Here is a 21,282-nt window from a genome sequence, read left to right on the forward strand (position 1 = left end):
CTGTCTTGAAAGAAAGAGGGGCACATGGCACAGACTTTCAGTTCTGTGGCAATGACTTTGAGCTTCCAGGAAGGCAATATCTTTTCTCCACTTTTTAAATGCAAAACTACTGAGTCCTAAATACTGCTTTGGCAATTACACTCCCAATGGATCCAGGCCAGTCTAGTTGAATAGTCCAACCCAGGCTTCCCCCATCTGTATAACAGGGATAGTAATATTTACTTACCTATCTCGTGGGAGTGTTCTGGGTATTAATTATTTAATGCTTGAGAAGCACTTTAAAGATTAAAATTCCTAGCTGACTACTCAGTATTATTACTAAAGCAGAACCTTGCTAATCCACACCAAAATTGGCAGTGTCCCCCCATATCTGAGCAAAGATTATTAATAAGGTTGTTGAGCAAGTTGTCTCTTAATTAAAGCTTAATTATTCTAATATAATATTCTGGAGTAGATTTATTAATATGGTGTAAAGTATAGATAATTACAGCAAAACTACAGATGAACAAATATTATCCGTGCTTTGGTCCACATAAACTGGCAAGCAGACTTCCCAAAGAAGGGGAAAGTCCCATCCTCAAATCTTTTTCTCACATTTACTTTCATGGCTCCCTGTATTTCCATCCAGTTGACAATACTGAAAGATAAGCACCCAAAATACAGGACCTGCGAGAACACAGCCATACCTCTGTCTCCACAACATCAGTTTTTCCTTTCCTCACGTAATCCAGATAAATAGGTAAAATAGGAATTCAGTAACACTTACTACGCCTCTGCAGTTTGCCACAGGACTAAGTCCAGTCTTCTGCTGTTGGAGAGCAATATCCCAGAAAATCCCTTTCCTGCTGCTCATCTCACAGTCCCTTTTATTTGCCACAGAACCCAACTAATACAAGACTGCATCACTGCAGCTTGTTCTTACTCAGAGTTAGCTGCCCCATGTATCTGTGGTGGTATCCTTGCCACAGGGAGCTCTGTAGCAAAGGGAACAGTGTGAGGGCACACAGAAATATGATGAGCCTAAATAATCAGACAGAGAGTGACACCAAAACCCATTATTCCAACCATTAGGGAGGCGAAGGCGAGGTCTGTCCATAGAGGGACTTGCAGGTGATGCCTCTGACCCTGCTCCACCAGCCCATGGTGCAACTCCTCGCTGAGGCTTTGTGGCCTGACCACAGGGAAAGGTTAAGCACAGGCCACAGCTTCTGTCAGATTTCTTAGAACTTCTTATTCCTAGCTTGAGGGGGAAAAAAAAAAAATTTGTGTTTTTGCTGTGCTTTTACTTTGACGCTATGAGGTAGCTGTGACTCTCCAACCAGTGCTTAACAAACATGACCATAGAGAGTGCTGAATTTTGTTGAGCAAGGGCAAGATGTCATTATAGAGTTTTCAGATAAATTTGTCTCAGCATTCCAAAGATATCAGATACTACAACAGCCCTGACAGCAAGTGTGGTCCCAGAGTCAGCTCTGCACCTTCATTGCCTAAAGGCCCCCAGTCTGAAAAGAGTTTGCTGAAGAGACACTGAACTGCTTCTGCAGCTTTTTCCCTAAGCAGAACAGGACTACTTATTCATGAGCTTTGTGACTGAGCTCAAAGCAGTGTTTTGCTTAAGATTCTGCTCTCACTTGTAGAGTGAGAACCTCAGTGTTCTAGAAACAACTTTCTAGAAACATGTCATACAAAGTCAAAATGCTCTGAATTCCTCACTTATTAAGTAAATTTTATTTATTATCTACATGCTTTTAATAATGACAGCTATTTGTTGACCTGACTGTGATGCCTACTGTTAACGCCCATTTTAGCTGTGATAATTAATAATTTTAATATTTAACTTTAATTAAGTGCGTAATATTCAACTCTTAAATTATTCCGTTTCTACAGAATGTTTTTCATTAATACCACACATTTTATTAACATATTTATGAACACCTTTTATGACTTAATGTGGTTTAATGCCATTAATAAAAACTAATTTGAAAGTCATTATCTTTTTTAATTATACAGTAACTTCCAATATAGTTTTTCCAGCTCCAGCATGGCTCTGGGAGAGAACTGCTGAGATTTCTCCAGTTCTACCCTGCTGCCTGACCACACAGGAAAATATAAAACCTTCTTTATTGACAGGATGAGTATTGCTTGAGTAGCTCTGATCTGATAAATATGTGAGGTGCTCAGCACTTCAAAAAGGGCACCAAACCACCTGGACAGCCTATTGAATGATAATGTGTGGTTAGAGCAACACCACTCAAGACTGGTACTTAAGCTGTCCACAGACTTAACATTGACATAACAGTGAGGAGCTTCCTGTGGAGGGTAAAAGCCCCATGCAGGCTGCTACCCTTCACTTCAACTCTTTCAGTGTTAGTAATCCTGCAGCATTTATGCAGATGGATTAAGCTGATTTATAGAAAAATCTAATTTACCAAGTGTTACAACCTGTCTCTGGGGGTGAGGGTAACAGCAGTTCTTGTTAATAGATCCCTTGAGGGGGATTAGAGTGAAGGAACACTGAATGACTGGTGTTTATCTATATATATATATATCTATATATATATATATAGATATACGTGTGTGTGTGTATGTGTGTATATATATATATACACACATATATATATGGTTTATTTTAGAACAATTTGGTTTAAATGGAAAGCAGGTATGTAGACATTTTGGTTATTATTACCTATAGTAATATAACAATATAAAAGTATAAAAATCTCACTTAAGAAAATATATAAGGGGAAGGAAGGAAGGAAGGAAGGAAGGAAGGAAGGAAGGAAGGAAGGAAGGAAGGAAGGAAGGAAGGAAGGAAGGAAGGAAGGAAGGAAGGAAGGCAGGAAGGAAGGAAGGAAAGGAAGGAAGGAAGGAAGGAAAGGAAGGAAGGAAGGAAGGAAGGACGGAAGGAATGGAAGGAAGGAAGGAAGGAAGGAAGGAAGGAAGGAAGGAAGGAAGGAAGGAAGGAAGGAAGGAAGGAAGGATAGGAAGGAAGGAAAGGAAGGAAGGAAGGAAAGGAAGGAAGGAAGGAAGGAAGGAAGGAAGGAAGGAAGGAAGGAAGGAAGGAAGGAAGGAAGGAAGGAACCAGGATCGGAAGGAAGGACAGGAAGGAAGGAAGGAAGGAAGGAAGGAAGGAAGGAAGGAAGGAAGGAAGGAAGGAACGGAAGGAAGGAAGGAAGAAGGAAGGAAGGAAGGATAGGAAGGAAGGAAGGAAGGAAGGAAGGAAGGAAGGAAGGAAGGAAGGAAGGAAGGAAGGAAGGAAGGAAGGAAGGAAGGAAGGAAGGAAGGAAGGAAGAAGGAAGGAAGGAAGGAAGGAAGGAAGGAAGGAAGGAAGGAAGGAAGGAAGGAAGGAAGGAAGGAAGGAAGGAAGGAAGGAAGGAAGGAAGGAAGGAAGGAAGGAAGGAAGGAAGGAAGGAAGGAAGGAAGGAAGGAAGGAAGGAAGGAAGGAAGGAAGGAAGGAAGGAAGGAAGGAAGGAAGGAAGGAAGGAAGGAAGGAAGGAAGGAAGGAAGGAAGGAAGGAAGGAAGGAAGGAACTTTCTAAGACATGATAGCTTCCTCTCATATCATTGTAGTTGAGCCAGGTATGCCCCATCAGAAGGGATGAATATCTCGATTCCTTCCCCAGAGGGGTTTTACAGCTAAGCCACTTGTGTAAGGGAGAACACTGACGTGATAAAAAGCATTATCCCACCTCACAGGATCTGCTTCCTATCAGCCTCTTCTGTTATCTGGCTCAAAACCCAGCTTGCCCCTAAAAAGTTCGTGCACACCTACTCTGCTCCTGGGCTGTGACCTTGCACATACATCCTCAGCAAAGCATCTGCTGCTTTTGCAAATGGAAAATTGTTTGAGTCATTAATCATTAACATTTCAGTCTCTTACGCCAAGTTGTCTCAGATTGATGATCAAGATGATTTAAATATTTAGTTGATAGGACTGCTTATTAGAATCATATCTATGGAATAAACTAAACTGGACCTTGGAATGAGAGGTAAATTGTGTACCATAATCATCTGGCTTAAAGATTTACAGCCAAAAGACTATTACAGTAAATTAGTAAACTGATTTACTACATTAATTTACCTTTTTCTGAAATACAACTTGCTTGTAGGTGTGGCTCCTAATTTTTTCCCTGTCTCCTCTCCTGTGCTTTGGATAGCTTTGGATAGCTTTTTTCTACATTCAGGTGACCATTTTTTATTCTTGCTATTTTTAGGGCAGTGTCAAAGTCTCAGCCCTGTTGTAAGGTGTGAGTGATGTTGGAGAGAGAAAAATGATGCAGAGCTTAGGCACTATTACAAAATCACAGTGAATTGTTTATGGATGTGATTTATATTTAAGGGGTGCACATTGACAGAGTAACCAGGAAAGGGCTAAAGCAGCACCCCAAGATCATCCAAGACAATCCAGGCCACCTGCTCTCCATGGCAGAAAGCCTGAGTGTCTCTGAATTCATTAGTTATCTCCTATGTCAGCCTGAAAGGTCTCAGGCTACTTACTTGCTGTGGCCGGTGTATTCTACAAAGGACCTGATGTGGGGTGATGGGTGTAGATCTCTCTGTTCCTCCACTCAGCTTTGATCCACAGGGTTTCCTGTAAGGAACTCCCCAGAATTTGTTGTGTACATGTTCAACAGAAGAGCAGACATCTATTTCCAGAGGTCTTTTGAGACACCTCTCTCTATGACTCTGTGAGGCAATTAAATTATTATCTCAAGTGGTAAGGACAGTAAAATACTGGTGAAATGGTGCCATAATTAAAGAATTAACTCAGGGGAAGGGATTTACTGATGATGCCCTGGGTGCAATAATGTAGGATCAAAACCAGTGCAGAATAATAATAGGAACCCTCCAAGTCAGATCAGCTCCTTCCCATGATTCTTTGCTAATCATATTTAAAGGCTACATTACATAAAAAATTGAAAAGTGCTTTCATCCATAGTTCTTCCTATAGATTCAAGCAAACACAAATCAATGTGTGTGGCTTTCTTTTTTCAAGAAAACATTCAGCATTTTTCTAAAGAATTTTTGAACATTTTCTTCCTTGCAATATAAAGTTTTGCCCCCTTTTAGTGAAGTTTAAATTTTCCTTTTCTCTCTGTTCACTTAGCTCCAAAACCAAGTAAGATCATCTCCTGAGCTTCTGTAAATTTGCTCTTCCAAGCTTAACTAACAATCTACTCTTTCTGAAGTGTTGCAATAATTCTAAAATTAGATCTCTGAACATGAAAGCACTTCTCTAACAAACCTCTAAGCAGAGTACAGAAAAGGTGATAAAAGTGAATTTTACCTGAAATGAGATCATTCAAAATCTTATTAAATAGCCCTTATAAGAACTTTATGAACACCGTGTCTGCTGCAAAAAATATTTAGGGCATCTTCCACTTAATATCTAGGTGAAGTATACAATGGAAGATGGATATAATGAACCCAAAGGAACTAAATAGTTGTTCACCAGTAATGGCCAGGAGCATGAAAAGAAGCAGGGCATCTGAGTATCAATGGCACTAGGACCTGAGCCACGCAGGATGTAGAGCTGTGCTTCCCAGTGCTGGAATGGGTCAGTGGGTGAATTTTCTGGATGTAAAATTAAACTTTTGAGTTAACAGAAGAGACAGAAGTATTCATCACTTACGCTACATTTCCATTTGTATCTTGTCAGTTCTTTTGAATATCTGCAGAAGCCATGCCACCAATAGCTCCATGTAATAGGAATAGGGGTCACCAGTCCCATATTAGACCAGTGACAAAACCAAAAATGCACAGTGACTTTGGGGCCAAAAAAACTGAGTCTGGCATGGTTTTATACCTCAAATATCAGTCTTTCCTAATGAATCATTCTGCTCTTTTGAAAATGCCAAGCACAAAATTTAGAAGTGAAAGATATCAGGACTCGGATACATGTTTGTTTTCCTGTAATCTTTTGTGACTTGTAAACTAACTCTGCTTACCCTGAGCAACTGTCCTCAAGGTTTGGAAAAACTAGTCTGTGAAGCCAAAAAAAGAACTAATTACTAAAAAGTAGAAAGATTCCAGTCTTGAGCAAAGCTACATTTAAAGTTATAAGGTACTCAACATTCAGAGTCAACATGACGTTGTTGAGTACCAGTAGACAAGTGGTATAACACATCTGGCTACATTAAGATAGCAAATAGTTAGAATAGGTTTTTGTTATATCAGAAACAAGACTTCAAAATACTAAGCTGATCCTCAACTGCATGTGTGAGAAAGAAGTAGTTCATATACTAAAATAACCAAGTATAACCTGAGTTAATTTTTATAAATGTATATGGCATGTATCTAATTCCTAGACATAGAATTTTGCACCCGTAGCATGCTGCCATCATACCTTTGTAAAGCATAGGAGCAGTACTAATGATGGGAAGACTATCCCACCTGGATGTGCCCACAGTGACTGACCTAAGGAAGTACCATATCACAGCAGAAGGCTCCTAAACCCATTGGTGTTTGCTTCCAGGGCCACTGGTATCCAGGGATCTGAATGTGGCTAAGTTCACTGGAAGGGGAGACAAGTGAACCGTAATTTTACGCCAAGAAAAGTGCAATTTGTGAGAAAACATTTGCATTGCATATTAAATAATTAACAGGAATTGCAATTTATAGCCAGAAGTACAGGCAGGCCATAAGGTGGGGGCAGAGCCCATTGCCACTCACTTTCTGGGAGAGCTGGGGGAAAGGGTGGCATATTGTGTCACATTTCCATAAGGCTGATAGTTGAACAGAAAGTACCAAGAGCTTTTATAAGCCTGAAATCTTCAGAGAAACATTTATTTCAGGAGACAAAGGGTGCTGTGTGTTTGGGTTGTGGAAGTGTCAGGATAAAAGATTAAAGATTCTTTATATATTCTGAAATATCCCTCCTTAGAGAGTGTTAAAGAAAAGCTTCAGGAGACCAATGCAATCAGGAACATCAAAGACATGTCAAGCTATAATGAGAAAGACCCAAATGCATTCCTGGTGTAGCACTGCCAACATTAGCGGATACTCACCAGGGGACAGTTTGTCCCATTTTTGTTATTAGCAGCATCTGTAAGAACTGCTTGCCACCTCCTGGCAATACATAATTTCAGACAAAAAAAATGTGGGGAGAAAAATAAAGCACCATACTTTTTATTCAATCAAACCCTCTTTGATTCCCTAGGAAAATAATTCTGGGAAGATATGAGAACAGCTGCTTAGACATTTCAGAAAACACTTCATTCAGACTAATGAAAGTGTTCAAAGCTTTAATATATTGTACATTATTCATATAACTTGAAAATTAAAAAGTCTTTGAGATTTTATTGCACTTAAGTAATAAAATGTGATGTCATTTCTACTCTTAATACTAAATATTCAATAAATTAATATTAGTATTTTATGGATAATTGTATCTGATGAAAAATCACATGTCCTCAATAAATTACTAAACAGTTATCTTAAATATTTTGATGCTGAGGGAGAACCTAGCCACAAATCAGAGGTCCATGGGCAGAGCTCTCCCCTCTATTAGGACTGAAGCCAGGGTTCTTTTTCTCATGGTTCAGCCATCAGCAAGCACTGGATCCAGATAGGACAGTTGAGACAGCAGCAAACAGACTCATGAGAATAGTATCCTCATTTCCACTCCTTTGAATGTGTGAGAGCTGACAGAGGAAAACAAGCAATTCATGTATGTGGCAGCTCTACGTCAAATAAAAAAACCTTTAAACAGAAAACTTCTGCTCCTGATGTTTTCCCTGTGTCACTCTTCCCCCAAAATGGCCGTGTTCATCTCCCACTTGTGCTCCCAGCACTCGAGATCTTGTGTCTGTGGTGGCTCTTACTCAGTTAGCAATTTACTCTTTTGCCTGGGAGTTACGCAAAGCTGGTCGTAGGTGAGTCATTCTTACACATCCCATGGAGAAGTGCCACCAACTTGTGTTACAGTAGCTTGTGGAAACTAAAATCCACCCAGTAAACACCTCCTAAATTACACCCAAAAAATGCCATCACAATGACAGATTGTAGTGCTGCTCCCAGCTCATTTGTCTTGTCTAAATTAGCAGGTCAAGGGAGATTTTTTTTCCCTTCAAAGAAAGAAGGAAGGCATCTATTAGCCTTCAGTGAGAGCTACACTTTTGAAAAACAATTTCTCTCACAGTAAGGATGTTATCAATGGTGACAAAGTCAGAAACAAGTTTAAAACTATGTTGTCCCTAAATCTCTCCAGCAGTTGCAACTGAGTGCAATATTCTTCTCATCTGCTTGCAAGTTGTTTCGGCATAGGTAGTTCATGCTCTGTTAAACAAATACCGTTTTCAGTTCCTCCAAGAGGTGAAGGAAGAAAAAAATAAAATCAGTGCTCTGTCTCTGGTTTATTATGTTTGCAAAATGCTTTGAGATACGTCAGAATAACAGACAGTAAAATAGGTTATGTTACAAATTAACACAAAGGTTGCATAAAATGCCTTAGACCAACAGAAAAAATATTCAGAAATATTATAGAAATATTCAGACACTCTCTCAAAAATGTAGCTCAAAACTGAGTATAATCATGAAAATAAATTACTAGTTTAACTGCTCTTCAGGATAAAATTTTACATTTTTCTCCTGTTTATATTTGTTATGGAGAAGCAATCATTTTAGTGCTGGTTGAACAAGTCCAAATGAACCCTTATGGCTTGAACACAGCTCTTTAAAAGGTTTTTCTTCTGAGCAACAAATTACTTACATTCCTGTACTTTGCTCTACTCTAGTAATTTTTATATTTTTCCATAATGTTCAGACATTAGAGGGAAGCTGGCTACAATACCCTCATATGAGTATTCTCCTCACTATCTAGTGACAAATTGCAACAATGGCTTGTTGACATTAACATCTACCAAGGCTGAGGACAATTATCTATATAATGTCATTTCATTTGAAAGAAAAGCAGGTTAGGTGGAGTCTGGCTGTCTCAGACTGATAGTACTTAAACCTAAAAGAAAGTAATTTTCTTCTTACTTGCCAGTGCTATATTGACGAAGAATATAAATGATAGTTTTATTCCATGGCAACATTGTTCCATAACCACTGAAAATCCAACCTATATATAGGTGCCTTCCCAGCAAGTATTTTAAACATAGTGCAGCCAGTGAACTACCTGGGGTTGTCCCACAGCCAAACTTAAAAAGCTGTGGCTACGAGTTTTGTTGCTTAGTTGGCCAAGTTGTTTTTTACTTAAGGTTTTCTGGGGGAGAGATAAAATCCAGCAATGCATATAATATGGCATGTCCCAGTTTATAGACACCTATACTTATATATCAGTATATGTACGAGATATGCTGACTCACTTTTGTTGAAGTATGTTCTAACCCACTATGATTTCTCACTACAACATTTGGTTGGTTTTTCAATCCCTTTAAAAAAAGAAAGTAGGAGAAATTCTGTCATCTCCAGGGAATAAAGCAGTAGCCACTAACCCCCAGGTCTCCTTTCCAGAACATCCCACAAATAACTGGTACCATATTATCCTTTTTGCCTCAGAGGACCCACAAGAGGTGTTTGCCACCTTGATTTTGAATGCTACCCCCCTGGTTTGTCCTCCTGGAGGAGAAACAGCTGATTTGAGCAGAGTGGTACCTTTTCCACAGAGGCAGTCTTGTTACCTGAAAGCATCCTGCTGCTCCAGGCTATTTGGTGTTTTTACTGGTGTGCAGATGATACTACCCAAAGTAGCAGGCTATTTCTGTAACCAGAAGCTCTCACAGACGAAGACGAGATTGGATAATGGCCCACTGCTGTTCACTGACACTGAAAAACTGAAAAAACATCTCATGGACAACTAGAAAAGCAGACTGTAGTTCAGAAGAATACATTGGTCCAGCCCTTGGCACCACCTCTACCCTGGGTAGGAGCGACAATGCCATGAAAAGTATAAACCTAATTTTCCAAAGCTCAAGGTGGCTTCTTCAGAGTTGGCTCATGTACCTTTTGGTGGTTCACATAGGCTGAGTCCCAGGATAGTTTTGGTTTGTGCTGAGTCCCAGGATAGTTTTAGTGCTTTGAACTCTGTGCATGGTCCCTGGCTCAAGTATTAAGTAAAAAGGGATCCCCTGGATTTCAGATTGAAGAAGAGCGAGGGTGGGTTCTGTGCTTCCCCCATCAGGCAGAGGCTGTGGTCCTGTACCAGGCTGGTGGTGCAGAACAACAGAAGTAAAGAACAAGCCCTTCAAAGTCAATGCTTTTTGTAGGCAAACTCCTAGGAGCTGATCACTCTACAGCACGAGTCTTCCTCTTTTTTTTTCTTGCTTGAGTGCCAAGCTGGGAGCAGATGGCACATTAGTCACCCTTAACTGGAGGGTAAGAAAGTGTGATTTCTTTTTTTTTTTAAATTCAGTTGAGACCCTCAGCCCATTTAGAGTCCCAGCTCAATGTTTATTTGTCTTACACAGAACTTGTGCTTTCTACCCCTCTCAAATGTTAATCCTCTCCACACATATGCTCATTATGCAAAAGCATATGACAAACACCATCTGGGAAAATAAATAGCTCCTCAGCTAACTGTGCTGCTCCCTCCCTTTACGTCACCCACCTCACTATTGTCTCTCCTATTTTTATCTGCAAGACAGCAATCACTCAATCCAGCTATTAACTTAAGAGTGCTGGTTTAGTCAAGCAAGCTGCAGATCCTCGGCTCGGCAGTAGAATCTATCCCATTTCTCGAGACAATGTGCAGCTCTATGATCATTTGAAAGCAGCCACAGCACTAAGAAAAATGCATGTTACTTTTTTAAAGGGCAGTTGATATCACTGAGAGATACTAGTCGTGACCTGAAGAATTCCACGCTTGTTTTTTAGCTAGAAGGTTACATTTTCTCTCCCATAAAATATCCAGCTTTTGCCACAAGTTCCACCTTGTTTCCATGGATTCCTGAGACAGTCCTTCATCTCTGACAGATTATTCCTCATACCATTCAAAGCCAGGCAATGGTGCTAAATAGGAAATGACATTAGTCAAGTTCAGTAATTTCTCTAACCTCTAAGTAGACGATAAAGAATAAGAGCCATGCTGTCATTAATCATGATGGATTTGTTTTCTGCCAGACGGTTAAACAAAAGAAATGAGGATGTATATGCAAGAGAAAGAATCCATCCCAGAATATTCTGGTTTGGATTAGGAAAATCATCATGATTCAGCAAAGGAGACATTTATTTAGCTAAATTAAACAGGATCTGCACAATCCAACCATATTGTGTGGAGGCTAAGTAACCAAGAGAAATTCAAAATGCACAACCAGGAGACTCAGCAGCTGACGCTGTGATATAAAGGCAGAGATGTGTAAGTACCCTGTAAGAATTGTGGGGCCATAAACACTGCAATACTATATCTGCTTAGAAAAAATATGAGACAGAATTCAATGATGACCTTATCTGAGCTACAAATTCTTGTCAATTATTATATGCTTGTAGGGACATGTTTAATAGATGACAAAAAGTCCTTCTCATTTATTCTCAGAGACAGCACTGATATTGCCCAGCTAAGAAATCCATTATACAGCTCCAAAAGAGGCTATTTGATTTCATGAGCACCTGCCTTTATTATTTTAAGAATAATTTAACATAGGCAGAAAAAAGCAGAATCTCTATTAAAAAAAAAGACAGGGATTTCCAGCATTTGCAGTTACCAGTATTGTGGTTCTTGTATCTCCTGGTTTTTTTGGGGGGGGTGGTTTTTTGTTTTGTTTTTTGTTGTTGTTGTTTTGGTTTGGTTTGGTTTTGGGTGGTTTTGTTTTGGTTTTTTTTGGGGGGGTGTTTTTTTGTGGCGGTTTTTTTGGTTTGTTTTTTTGTTGTTGGTTTTTTTTGGTGGAAGGATTATTTTTTTGTTTTCTCCCTATTAATTCCACAACTGAGGGAGTTTCACCTCACCTGAAACAGAGGGGTTTAAGGCTGGTGCATGCTTTGGGTATCAGTGTTGCTCAGAATACCTGTGCCTATGCAATACACTCTGTGCTGCTGATATGCCCTTAACTCTCTTCTCTTTGTTGTTGAAACAGACGAACCAAACTCCTGGAGTGCTCCCTCTGCCACCTCCCCAGGCCTGCCGGAAGTAGCTCTTTCCCTCGACGACATAATCTCACCATTATCTTCATCACACATAGCCCCACCCTCTGACCCTTCTCACCAGATAAGCCCAGAGCCAACATGGGATATCAAGAGGGAACACGATGTAAGGAAACCAAAGGAGCTTTCGGTGAACGGTCACAAAAAGAAAAGGTTAGGAGAACAAAGAGAAAGGTCAGCAAGTCCTAAAAAGGTAGACAGGTCAAAGCACGAAGAGGCTTCTTGGAAAGGATATTCAGAAGGCAAAAATAAGACCACTGATGGTGGCAGGCCCACCTCAGAAAGCAAAGTGGTGGGACACAGCATTATGATCGAGGCTGGCGCAAGAGAGCACGTGTGTGCTGGAACCAGTGATGAACAGTTTGGGAGGCTGAGGAAGCCAGAAAGCAAGAGAGGAGGATCTCTTAGCAAAAAAGAAGATCACAGATCCACAAACACCAGTGAGAAGAAGTCAGCTGCAGCACCCGACCATGTCAAGATCGATACAGGAGCTACCAAGACATACAGTAGCAACCGTTGCAGCTCGCCTGGAAGTGATATGGACCACAGCCAGAGGGACCCTGATGGGAAACCCAGCGAGTTCCCCAGGAAGGGACATCTCCACTCCATCAGCACTCGCAGCACCAACACCACAGTTCGAAAGGCAACGGTCTCTCCAGGGCCGTGGAAAATCCCTGGCTCAGATAAGCTACCTAGCGTCCTGAAGTCTGGTACTTCTGCCATGAGCAGATAAGCAAGGGACTGTTGCCCTCTAACTGTCTCAAACTGACGCAGAACATTCTTCTTAGTTTTTGTCTCACATTGGTTTGATTTAATTTATTTTAACTATCACACATATACACAAAGCATTGAGGAATGAAAACATTAGTGTGTAATTCCATGACAATGTGCACAGTATCTAATAAGTTCAAAAGCATATAGTCAACACAGAGATTTAAAATCGACCCTAAAGTCCCAGTTCCATTTTAGGGACTTTGGCAGCTATGGAAGAAACCAAAACAATATGAAGGACAGTACATCAGAGAAGGATAGTGCAGTGTAGCTTTAGCATTTTTTTCCCACTGCATGAAGGACTTGGATTTCATTCAAACTTTATATCAAGAAACTGGAACAAGTTAGAGCAATCACAAACTGGAACATCGCCTTAAATAAAACTGCACGGAGCAAGCTGAAACCGAGAGAGGATCTTTTCATGGAGCTAAAATGTTGTAAATAAATTGTTCTTGACATATCTAGACAGGGGTTAAAGGGTTTCTTTAAAGCATTGTTTGGAACTGTACACCCATGACACGTCTCCACTGTTAACGCTTTGGGATAGTCCACGTGGTATGGTACCCTGTAGCGTAGTTCACCAGGCGCTACGGGAGGAGTGGGGAATCCAGAGGATTAGTTTCTGTGATACCATTTCTACTGCCATTTTTGTGAACAAACCATGTTTCTGTACATTGGAAAGGAGTTAAGGTGGAGTTGTATTTGCAAATTATTCTCAAAAGTGATTTATTACAGGTACCCCAAGTCCTGCGAGGTAGCACACAAACCAATTGGTCAGGCTCAAACCCCAGGCATCTGCAAGGCCCTTGAAATGAATGAAAGGAAGAGTGCTACAGAGAAAAAGCTGCAGTTTCCTTAAGGAAAGGCCTTTCCTTCCTGCAGAAGATGACAGTGTCACTTATCAACAGTGCTATGTTTCATACCCTTCCACATTTACTTAGGACACTCTCACCTCTCATCCCCTCAGTTTGGCAGAGCAGGTGCCTTTCAGGCACACCTCAACAATAATTAGACTGGTTTCTGAAATACAGTTGTTGGTGTCCTCATTCAGTAAATTCAGGATTTTTCCATTTTTAAAATTGTTTCCATTTTACCTTTCTTTCCCTATCTCAAATTTTTTTTTTCTTTTCTTTTTGTTTTTATCTTTCTTGCTTGTCTGTTTTGAATTTTAAGCCTTAAGTGCCAGGTAAACATTCCAGTCTGCCTTCACAGGAAATAACTCCGACTTCAGTCAATCAGTCATTATCTTGTTTCAAAAAGATGTGTGTGTGTGTCTGTGTAAGTGCGCATATGCTTATTCGTCTGTCAAAATTAAAACAAAATCCTGGGCAATAATACATTGGTAATTAAAAAAAAAAATCATAAAGCTAAGTACTGTCAAAAATTCGTATTTAAAAATTATTGTTCATTAGCAATCTTAGTTCCTCACATGCTCTGCTGAAAAACTAGATTGAGATTGGCTTTGTTCCAAGAAATTAGCACATTACTGTATGTCTCAAACATTGCACTGGACTGCGAAATTTATAGACATGTTTCTTCCTGTCCAATTATTTGAAAAGCCTCAAGTCAAGGATTTTGCAGCTTTCAAAGTTTTTTTTTTTTTTTTTTTTTTTTTTTTTGAAAGAAAAACCCATTTATGATTTCTAAAAAAGCACAAATCCATGTAGCTGTTAATAAAACTCTTATTTAATGGAAAAAAAAATCTTTATCCCCTGAACTAGAATCCAATATAATTTGCCATTAATTTATTGAATCTGATTTTGGACAATGCTTCTGTAGTGTAGATGCACGTCCTGGTATCTTCTTTTTATGTATAAAGAAAGCAAACAATGAAATCTGAAAAACAGTTGAGATTATGCTTGCATAAACTCTAATTTGCACAGTTCACAGCTACTCCTTGTGCAGTAATTGCTTTATGCGGCTGTAATCGATAACCTGTGAAGACAGCACATCATCTAAACCCCATTCCAAATAATATTTCTGTGTAGTGTTAGCTGTGAATTTACCTTGTACAGCTCTATCTCTATAAATATAATTCCATGTATTAATAGTCACAGAAAGGCTGTAAGTGAGCAACTATTTTTATGAAACGCACCACTATGGATAAATTAACTTTTACAGAAATCTTGTTTACTGTATGATATTCTAAACCACTGTCAAATAAAATATATATCCAAAAATCTTTCATTTTTTCAATCGTATATAGTTTGTGTTAATTTTGAGTAACAGGCTTCAGTGTTACCCTGAGAAACAATCATTTTCTTGAATATGAGTAGAGTCAATTAGCTACTGTCTTATAAAAAATGGAATAGACCATTTTAATTTCTTGCTCCAATTTATGAATAAACATCTAGGTGACCAAACAAATTTTATAATGGCAAGTTAAGGCTTATGAGGTGACACAGATACAGAAAAATCTCTTACTCTCCTTCCAGTCCCAGGAGACACAGGATCAGGGTGGCCAGAGTCCCAGCAGTGAGAGACAGCTTCTGACAGTACACCACATATACGGAGCGTAAACCATATTTATCTCAGAAATTGGGCAGTTCTAACTAGTCCTAGAAAGGTTTTGTTGTCAAGCTGTGTGAAGGGTGCATAATTACATTTTCAATTAATTTTACAGAAAAATAAGTCTCAAAAAACATCATAATGGTGTAAAAACATTGGTAACCAGACAGCCTCTTTTGGGACCAAATCTACCCCTCATTAAATGCTCTTTACCTCCAGTTAGGCAAAATAAATCGTCGGTTTATAGACTCTAGACACAGTAAGATGTCTACCTGGAAAGCAAGCAATATATTTCACACAAATATGACATTTTTAAAAATAAGTATTTCCTGTTTCCTTAAAATATAATCTTCTTCAGAAAATAATAATTTGTCTTCATACAGCCTGAGTCAACTTCTGCAGAACCTTGTTTTTCCAGATTAATGTTCCCCATAGAAAATTTCAACCAGCTGAACTAATAACATAATTTTGCATTACAATAAACACATAGAAAATATGAAGCATCTTTAATACTAAAAAATAATTTGCTGCTGTTTAAATAGCCACTATTTTCATGATTGGAAATCTGGGGGTGTGGCTGATTCAGACCCAGAGGTATCACATGGAAGTGTTCTGAAACCATGTGGTTTCATCCAGTCTAACCTTTTCTGTTAATAACATATCTTTTAAACATAGTAGTACAGTGTTTGCATTGCACTGCTGTTATTATGACACCTTTTAATATCTCTTTTTCATACCTATGCAACAAGACAAGGAAATGGATGCCTTCTTTGATGTAGATATCACCTGCCAGCCTGTGATCACCAATGCCCATTTGGGCAGGAATTTGGAGAAAAAACACCACAGACACATGTCAGTACAGCCCTTTTCTTACCCAGTGGCAAATGTGGGCTCTGGAGCTCACTCCTTCTCCAGGTGCTTCTCTGCCTTAGGCTTTTCACGCAAACTGCAAAGGCTGAAAGAGCTGATCTTCAAAGAAATGAAATAAAAAAGGAAATTTAATAGCTCCCACAAGATCTCACCAAAGATGTCATCTTTTGTTCCACAAAGCTGCTGGATAGACAACACCCTTCATTTAGTTAGAACAGAGCATAAGTTGCACTGGTTTCGCTACACTGTGCTCCCCTAAGGAGGGGCATTTGTAGGCTATATATCCACCTATTTCATGGCCTCAGGGATTAGACTGCCAACAATTTAGACCCAGTGTGGATTGCTGCCTACTAGGAACTGATGCAGAAGTTCAAACGTGGACCCATTTCTTCCCTGATACTTTTCATCTCAATGTGCAGCTAGCCACCATTGCCGAAACCTTCTCATCTCCATCGAAGATGAGATTCCATCTGATTTTTGCCATCTCTGCTAAACACAAACATCTCATGCTTTGCCCTCTCTACATCCCATATGCTCTAATCACCACCAGATTTATACTGAATCTCTTCTCTTCCTCTTCAACTCCCCACTGGTTCTTAATCCTACCTCCAAGATAAGTGCTGCTGCCACTCAGTAAATCAAATCTTCCATTCTCCATTTTCTCCTTCTGTCCCTCAGAACTTGTCTTCCTCTTTTTCCCTTGTTCTGTCACCATCTGGCATCTCTCAACCTCTACCTGATATGTATCAGCAGCTCAACATGAGATACCTCTTCAAAGAGGTGTCATGACCAGTTACACACCAAGTCTTTAACCCACTCCTGGGTGCCATACAAATGTAAAGACATACCCAATACCTTGCTCAAATCACCTCCCTTGTCCTCCAGAAACCACCAGTGGTTACTTATTAGACATAGTATTTCTACATGCAGCCAGTAACTATTTTAGCAAGTACAAATAATGTTTTTATCTTCTTTGCCGAATATCTGTACTGATAGTGATTCAAGCATTCAGGACAGGGTTTGTGGGTGCAACATACCATGATCTCTACTGGAAGTCTTCAAATTCATTTTACAATGGCAAGGACAGGCAAAGCTACAGGCACATTTCTGTCTTAGCCACTCTACTCTTTTTGTACACTGTTGCCATGGAAACCTGGGGCCAGAACTGCAGAGGCAGAAGTGGAAGAGCACACCTCAGCAAATGAGGATGTCACCCTTTAGGTTTCTCCTTGCCTGGAAGTAAGCTTTGCTGTGAAGGGGAAAAGTTTCTTGGTACACTGCCATGGAGCTCAAAGCTAGAGAAGGCTTTGGACTTGCCCAGGGATATCTGATCCCATTAGGGACTGACTTCACATAAGTCTCCAAAAGACCCCTTTCCTTCTTCTGTCCCCCAGAAGCTAGGATATTTTCTCTAACTGCTGCTCTAAAGGCCACACAAGCATTGCAGGCTGCCTACTCTCCTGACCGCTAAGGGGCTGGGATGGAATTGCCACAGCTGTGTCCCACAGGATTTCCACCCTCCACAGCTATCAGGCTCCAGCAGTGGGCTGGCACTGCCATGGTGGGCCAGCACCAGCACCACTGTGACATAAGAAGGTTGAGAATTCAGTCCCTGGGATAGTTCCCCTTATCTCTGCACACCAAGAGTGCTGCAGAGCACCAATGGACCAATGTTGTCCACCCAGAGATGTAGCTGTAGAAGCAATGGAAGGAGCAACTGAAATATGAAAGCCAAATCCAGACCTGTGATGAGAGCCCCAGTGCAACTGTAAGCAAGAGGAAATATTCTGAGGAACAGCCAGGAGTGAGACCAGGGCACTGGCATCATTCTGTCCTTCCCTTCTCAGTGTATTATCCCTTCTCAGGGACATTTCTGAAGCCACCTGAATATTTACACTTCTTTACTAACACTCTAAAAGAGATGCAGATTTTCTTCCTGGAGTGCCCTTTGCTCAAAAGTAATGAACAAGAACAGGCACCCCAACCAGTCCAAAACTCTCCTGCCACCACCGAGCAGCAGGGCCACCCATAGCTCTGAAGTTTCTATTCATGCATATATATGGAATTAAAGAATTTTGGTGTTGGTACTCCCAAGAGGATTAAAACTGTGCCAAGAGCTTTAGCTGAAGTACTTAAATAATTGCAGTCCATAAACCAGAAAATTGTTCATCCTGTCTCTAAACCATCAAGTACAAAATGCTGGATTTAAGTACCTATTTAATTCAGAAAGAAAATCAGACCTTACCCAGCATAGTCCAGAAAGCTCGCCATTTATGAAGTAACTATTCCAATTAGCACTTCATTCACTCCAGAAGTTTTTAAAAAATAAGCCCAGCAGGCAACATGGAGCACTGCAATCTGTTAGTACAGAATATTTCAGAGCACTTCTCAAACCCTGAATGTCACAAACAATACTAATTGATTACTCTTTTATATTGCTCCAGGAAAGATGAATGCCAGCATGTGTGCCCTCCTGAATGATTCCTGTTTCCAATATCCCTGGTACTGCCCAGCTTTTCAGGTTGGTTTCTGGTAGAAATGTACTTGTGTCACTGTGCCATGGCAGCTGCAGGAGGTCACAAAGCCTTTTGGAGGCACCTTCCCATCTGACCTGCACAGCAGCACCAGAGCACCCTCCCTGCACCCAGGAGCATAGAGAACCAGCCTGTGTGACATCCAGCTGGGAAGGCGTCACAGCTCGGGCTGTGGAGCTGTACAAACAGCTCTGCATCCTTGGGCATGTGGCATGGAGTCCTGTGTTGTGACTTTCCAACAACTGGCACCCAGCACCACAAGCCTTCAAACGAGCCTCATGTCAAGGGCAAAAGCCCTTTTCCTAACCACCACAGTTTATTCTGAGAGTCTGTTTTGGGGTGTACAAGCCCCTTAACCTGGCTGTTTATTCCTTTGCCATACTAATTTATAGTGAGGCATTCTTCCTGAAAGAGGACAGCTCCAGCAATGTTTCTGCCCTGACTTCACATCTCAACACAAGGTTCACAACTGACGAAGCTGAAAGATCACAGCCCCAGGCTCTGGTCATGAAGCAGCTCTGGAGAATCAGCAACATCAGCCCCTATGGGAACATGCCTCAAGCAGCCTCTGCCCAATTCCCTGCTCTCATCTCTCATCCTGCTTTCTTTATACTGAACATTTTTCACACTGCATAAAAATCACAAGTGCAGCCCAAAATGATCCGCCCCATACCTTCAGTCCCCTGAAATTAACAAATAGGTCTCTACCTCATAGTTTTATAGGTCCATTATGTTCTTTGATTAACAGCTCTGTCCCAGACTCAATGGCTTTGGAATAAATTCAGCAGGTTTGATAGCTAGTGCATTTAAAACTGATTGTTACAGTATTTTGCAAATTACATAGAAGTCAATCATATTTCAGCCCCACTTATAAGCCCCAGTGGTCTTCATTGGCTGCAGTGAGCACCGCAGCAATGGAGTGGAGGTGACAAAGCCACTGGAGGTGATGCCACCAGAGCTCTCCACTTTTTGCCAGACCTTCCCACTCAGGTATCCCTGCTCTGATGTACAGGGCCTGGCAACCCCTATTGCTTACGCAGCTGATGAAGTCCAAATTGAATAAATGATGGACCAACATAACAACAAATTTCCCCTAATTTCCCCATTCATTTCAGGCATTTTCCTCACAGCAGGAGGACACAGTAAATAATGTGTACAGCAGCTCTGCCACCATCAGCCCAAGGCTGGCCTGGAGCAAACTAGCCTGCAGAATCAGACGCGGATTTTCCCCATCCAGGTCTGGACTGCCTCCTGGTGACCCAGCCAACACAGAAAAGTGATGGGGGACCACTGATCCGGGACTTGCCATGTAAACATTGGTGGAACAAATGGGCCCCACAAGTCAAGGCGGGCTAGTATGAGCTGTCACTGTACAACAGCAACAATTACTCTCACATCAAGCTACCAAGCACAGGGAACCTCAGCCAGCATAGCCTGAGGGATAGTAAGGAGCTATTACATGTTTCTTTATAAAAGACTGTATGGAAGTAATAGATTAAAAAGCAAAAAGGCAGTTGTAGCATTGTGAAATACAAAGTATGAATTTAATAACATCTCTTACTCCCTTTTCTTGCCTTTGTATGTCAAAAAAGCTGTCTACAGCCAGCTTTTATAGGATACAGGAGTGATGGGAGCTGCTTTGGGGGAAAGGGGGATAAAGTCAGTCCAAGTGGGATGCTGCTGCCTTTGCTCAGTGCCCTGGAACACAGTGCACGCCTGCAAAGACACGTGTCCAGAGCAGAGAGAATTGGGCAGCTGTGCCACAGGGCTGACTCTTCCTTGCAGCCTCACTGCTGGGAGAGGGCAGCTTGGACCTGTGATCCTCGTGGCCTCTCCAGCCCACAGCAGGTTTGCTGCCCATGGGACCGTGCCCCCTGGCATGCAGGGTATGCCAGCCACGCAGGCATGGTCCTGCTACAGCTCTTCTGCTCTGTATACAGAGTTATTTATAGGCAAGAGAAAATAGACTCTGCATCCCAGTGCTGATCTTCTGAACTTTAGCAAAAAGCATTAGGAAAAAATGCAAGCAATGTATTTTTCACTATGGTCTTTCAGTAGAAAAGTCATTCACCAAGATAGCAAAAGCCAAGATATTTTAAAAGAAAACAATTTTATCCTCTAAATCATAAATTATATACATAGTCACAGAATTCTTACCATTGGCTAATACTGCACCATTTAAAATTATTTTAAATGACCATGTGAGTGACCTTAGGGAACTACCAGATATTTCATGGCATCTAAAGGAATCAGGGCATGAAAACACAGAGCAAAATGGACACAGGAGAAAGTACCAATTCATAAGAACTCAAATCACAGCAACACAGTTACACAGACTGACCTATAGGTTAAGTAACGCAATCAATGTAGCCCATAAAAAGTAAAGGAACTAGAAGTACATAAACTTATTAAAGTAGGATGAGAATATCCATTAATTAAAATCCAGTTGAATTTTGCATCTTAGGCAGAGAGGAAATATCCTCCCCAGGCTGGTATCCATAGGATGTCTGGTCAGCTAA

The 21,282-nt window shown here is 40.7% G+C and overlaps 1 protein-coding gene across 8 annotated transcripts in view; it reads left to right on the forward strand.

Moving 5' to 3' along the window:
• MAGI2 (membrane associated guanylate kinase, WW and PDZ domain containing 2) overlaps window positions 1-15,024 on the forward strand; it is a 713,954-nt gene extending 698,930 nt beyond the window's left edge. For 5 of the 8 annotated variants that reach the window (XM_040061343.2, XM_040061346.2, XM_040061344.2 and 2 more), the window contains one exon: window positions 12,014-15,024. In XM_040061343.2, coding sequence (XP_039917277.1) covers window positions 12,014-12,813 — 800 coding nt within the window. In that variant the 3' untranslated portion in view covers window positions 12,814-15,024. The remainder of the gene's footprint in view (window positions 1-12,013) is intronic. The other 3 variants (XM_058420134.1, XM_040061352.2, XM_058420135.1) reach the window with 2 other exon arrangements.
• Window positions 15,025-21,282: the final 6,258 nt, after the last annotated feature.

Source organism: Hirundo rustica, chromosome 4 (assembly GCF_015227805.2).
Source record: "Hirundo rustica isolate bHirRus1 chromosome 4, bHirRus1.pri.v3, whole genome shotgun sequence".
Classification (NCBI taxonomy): Eukaryota; Metazoa; Chordata; class Aves; order Passeriformes; family Hirundinidae; genus Hirundo; species Hirundo rustica.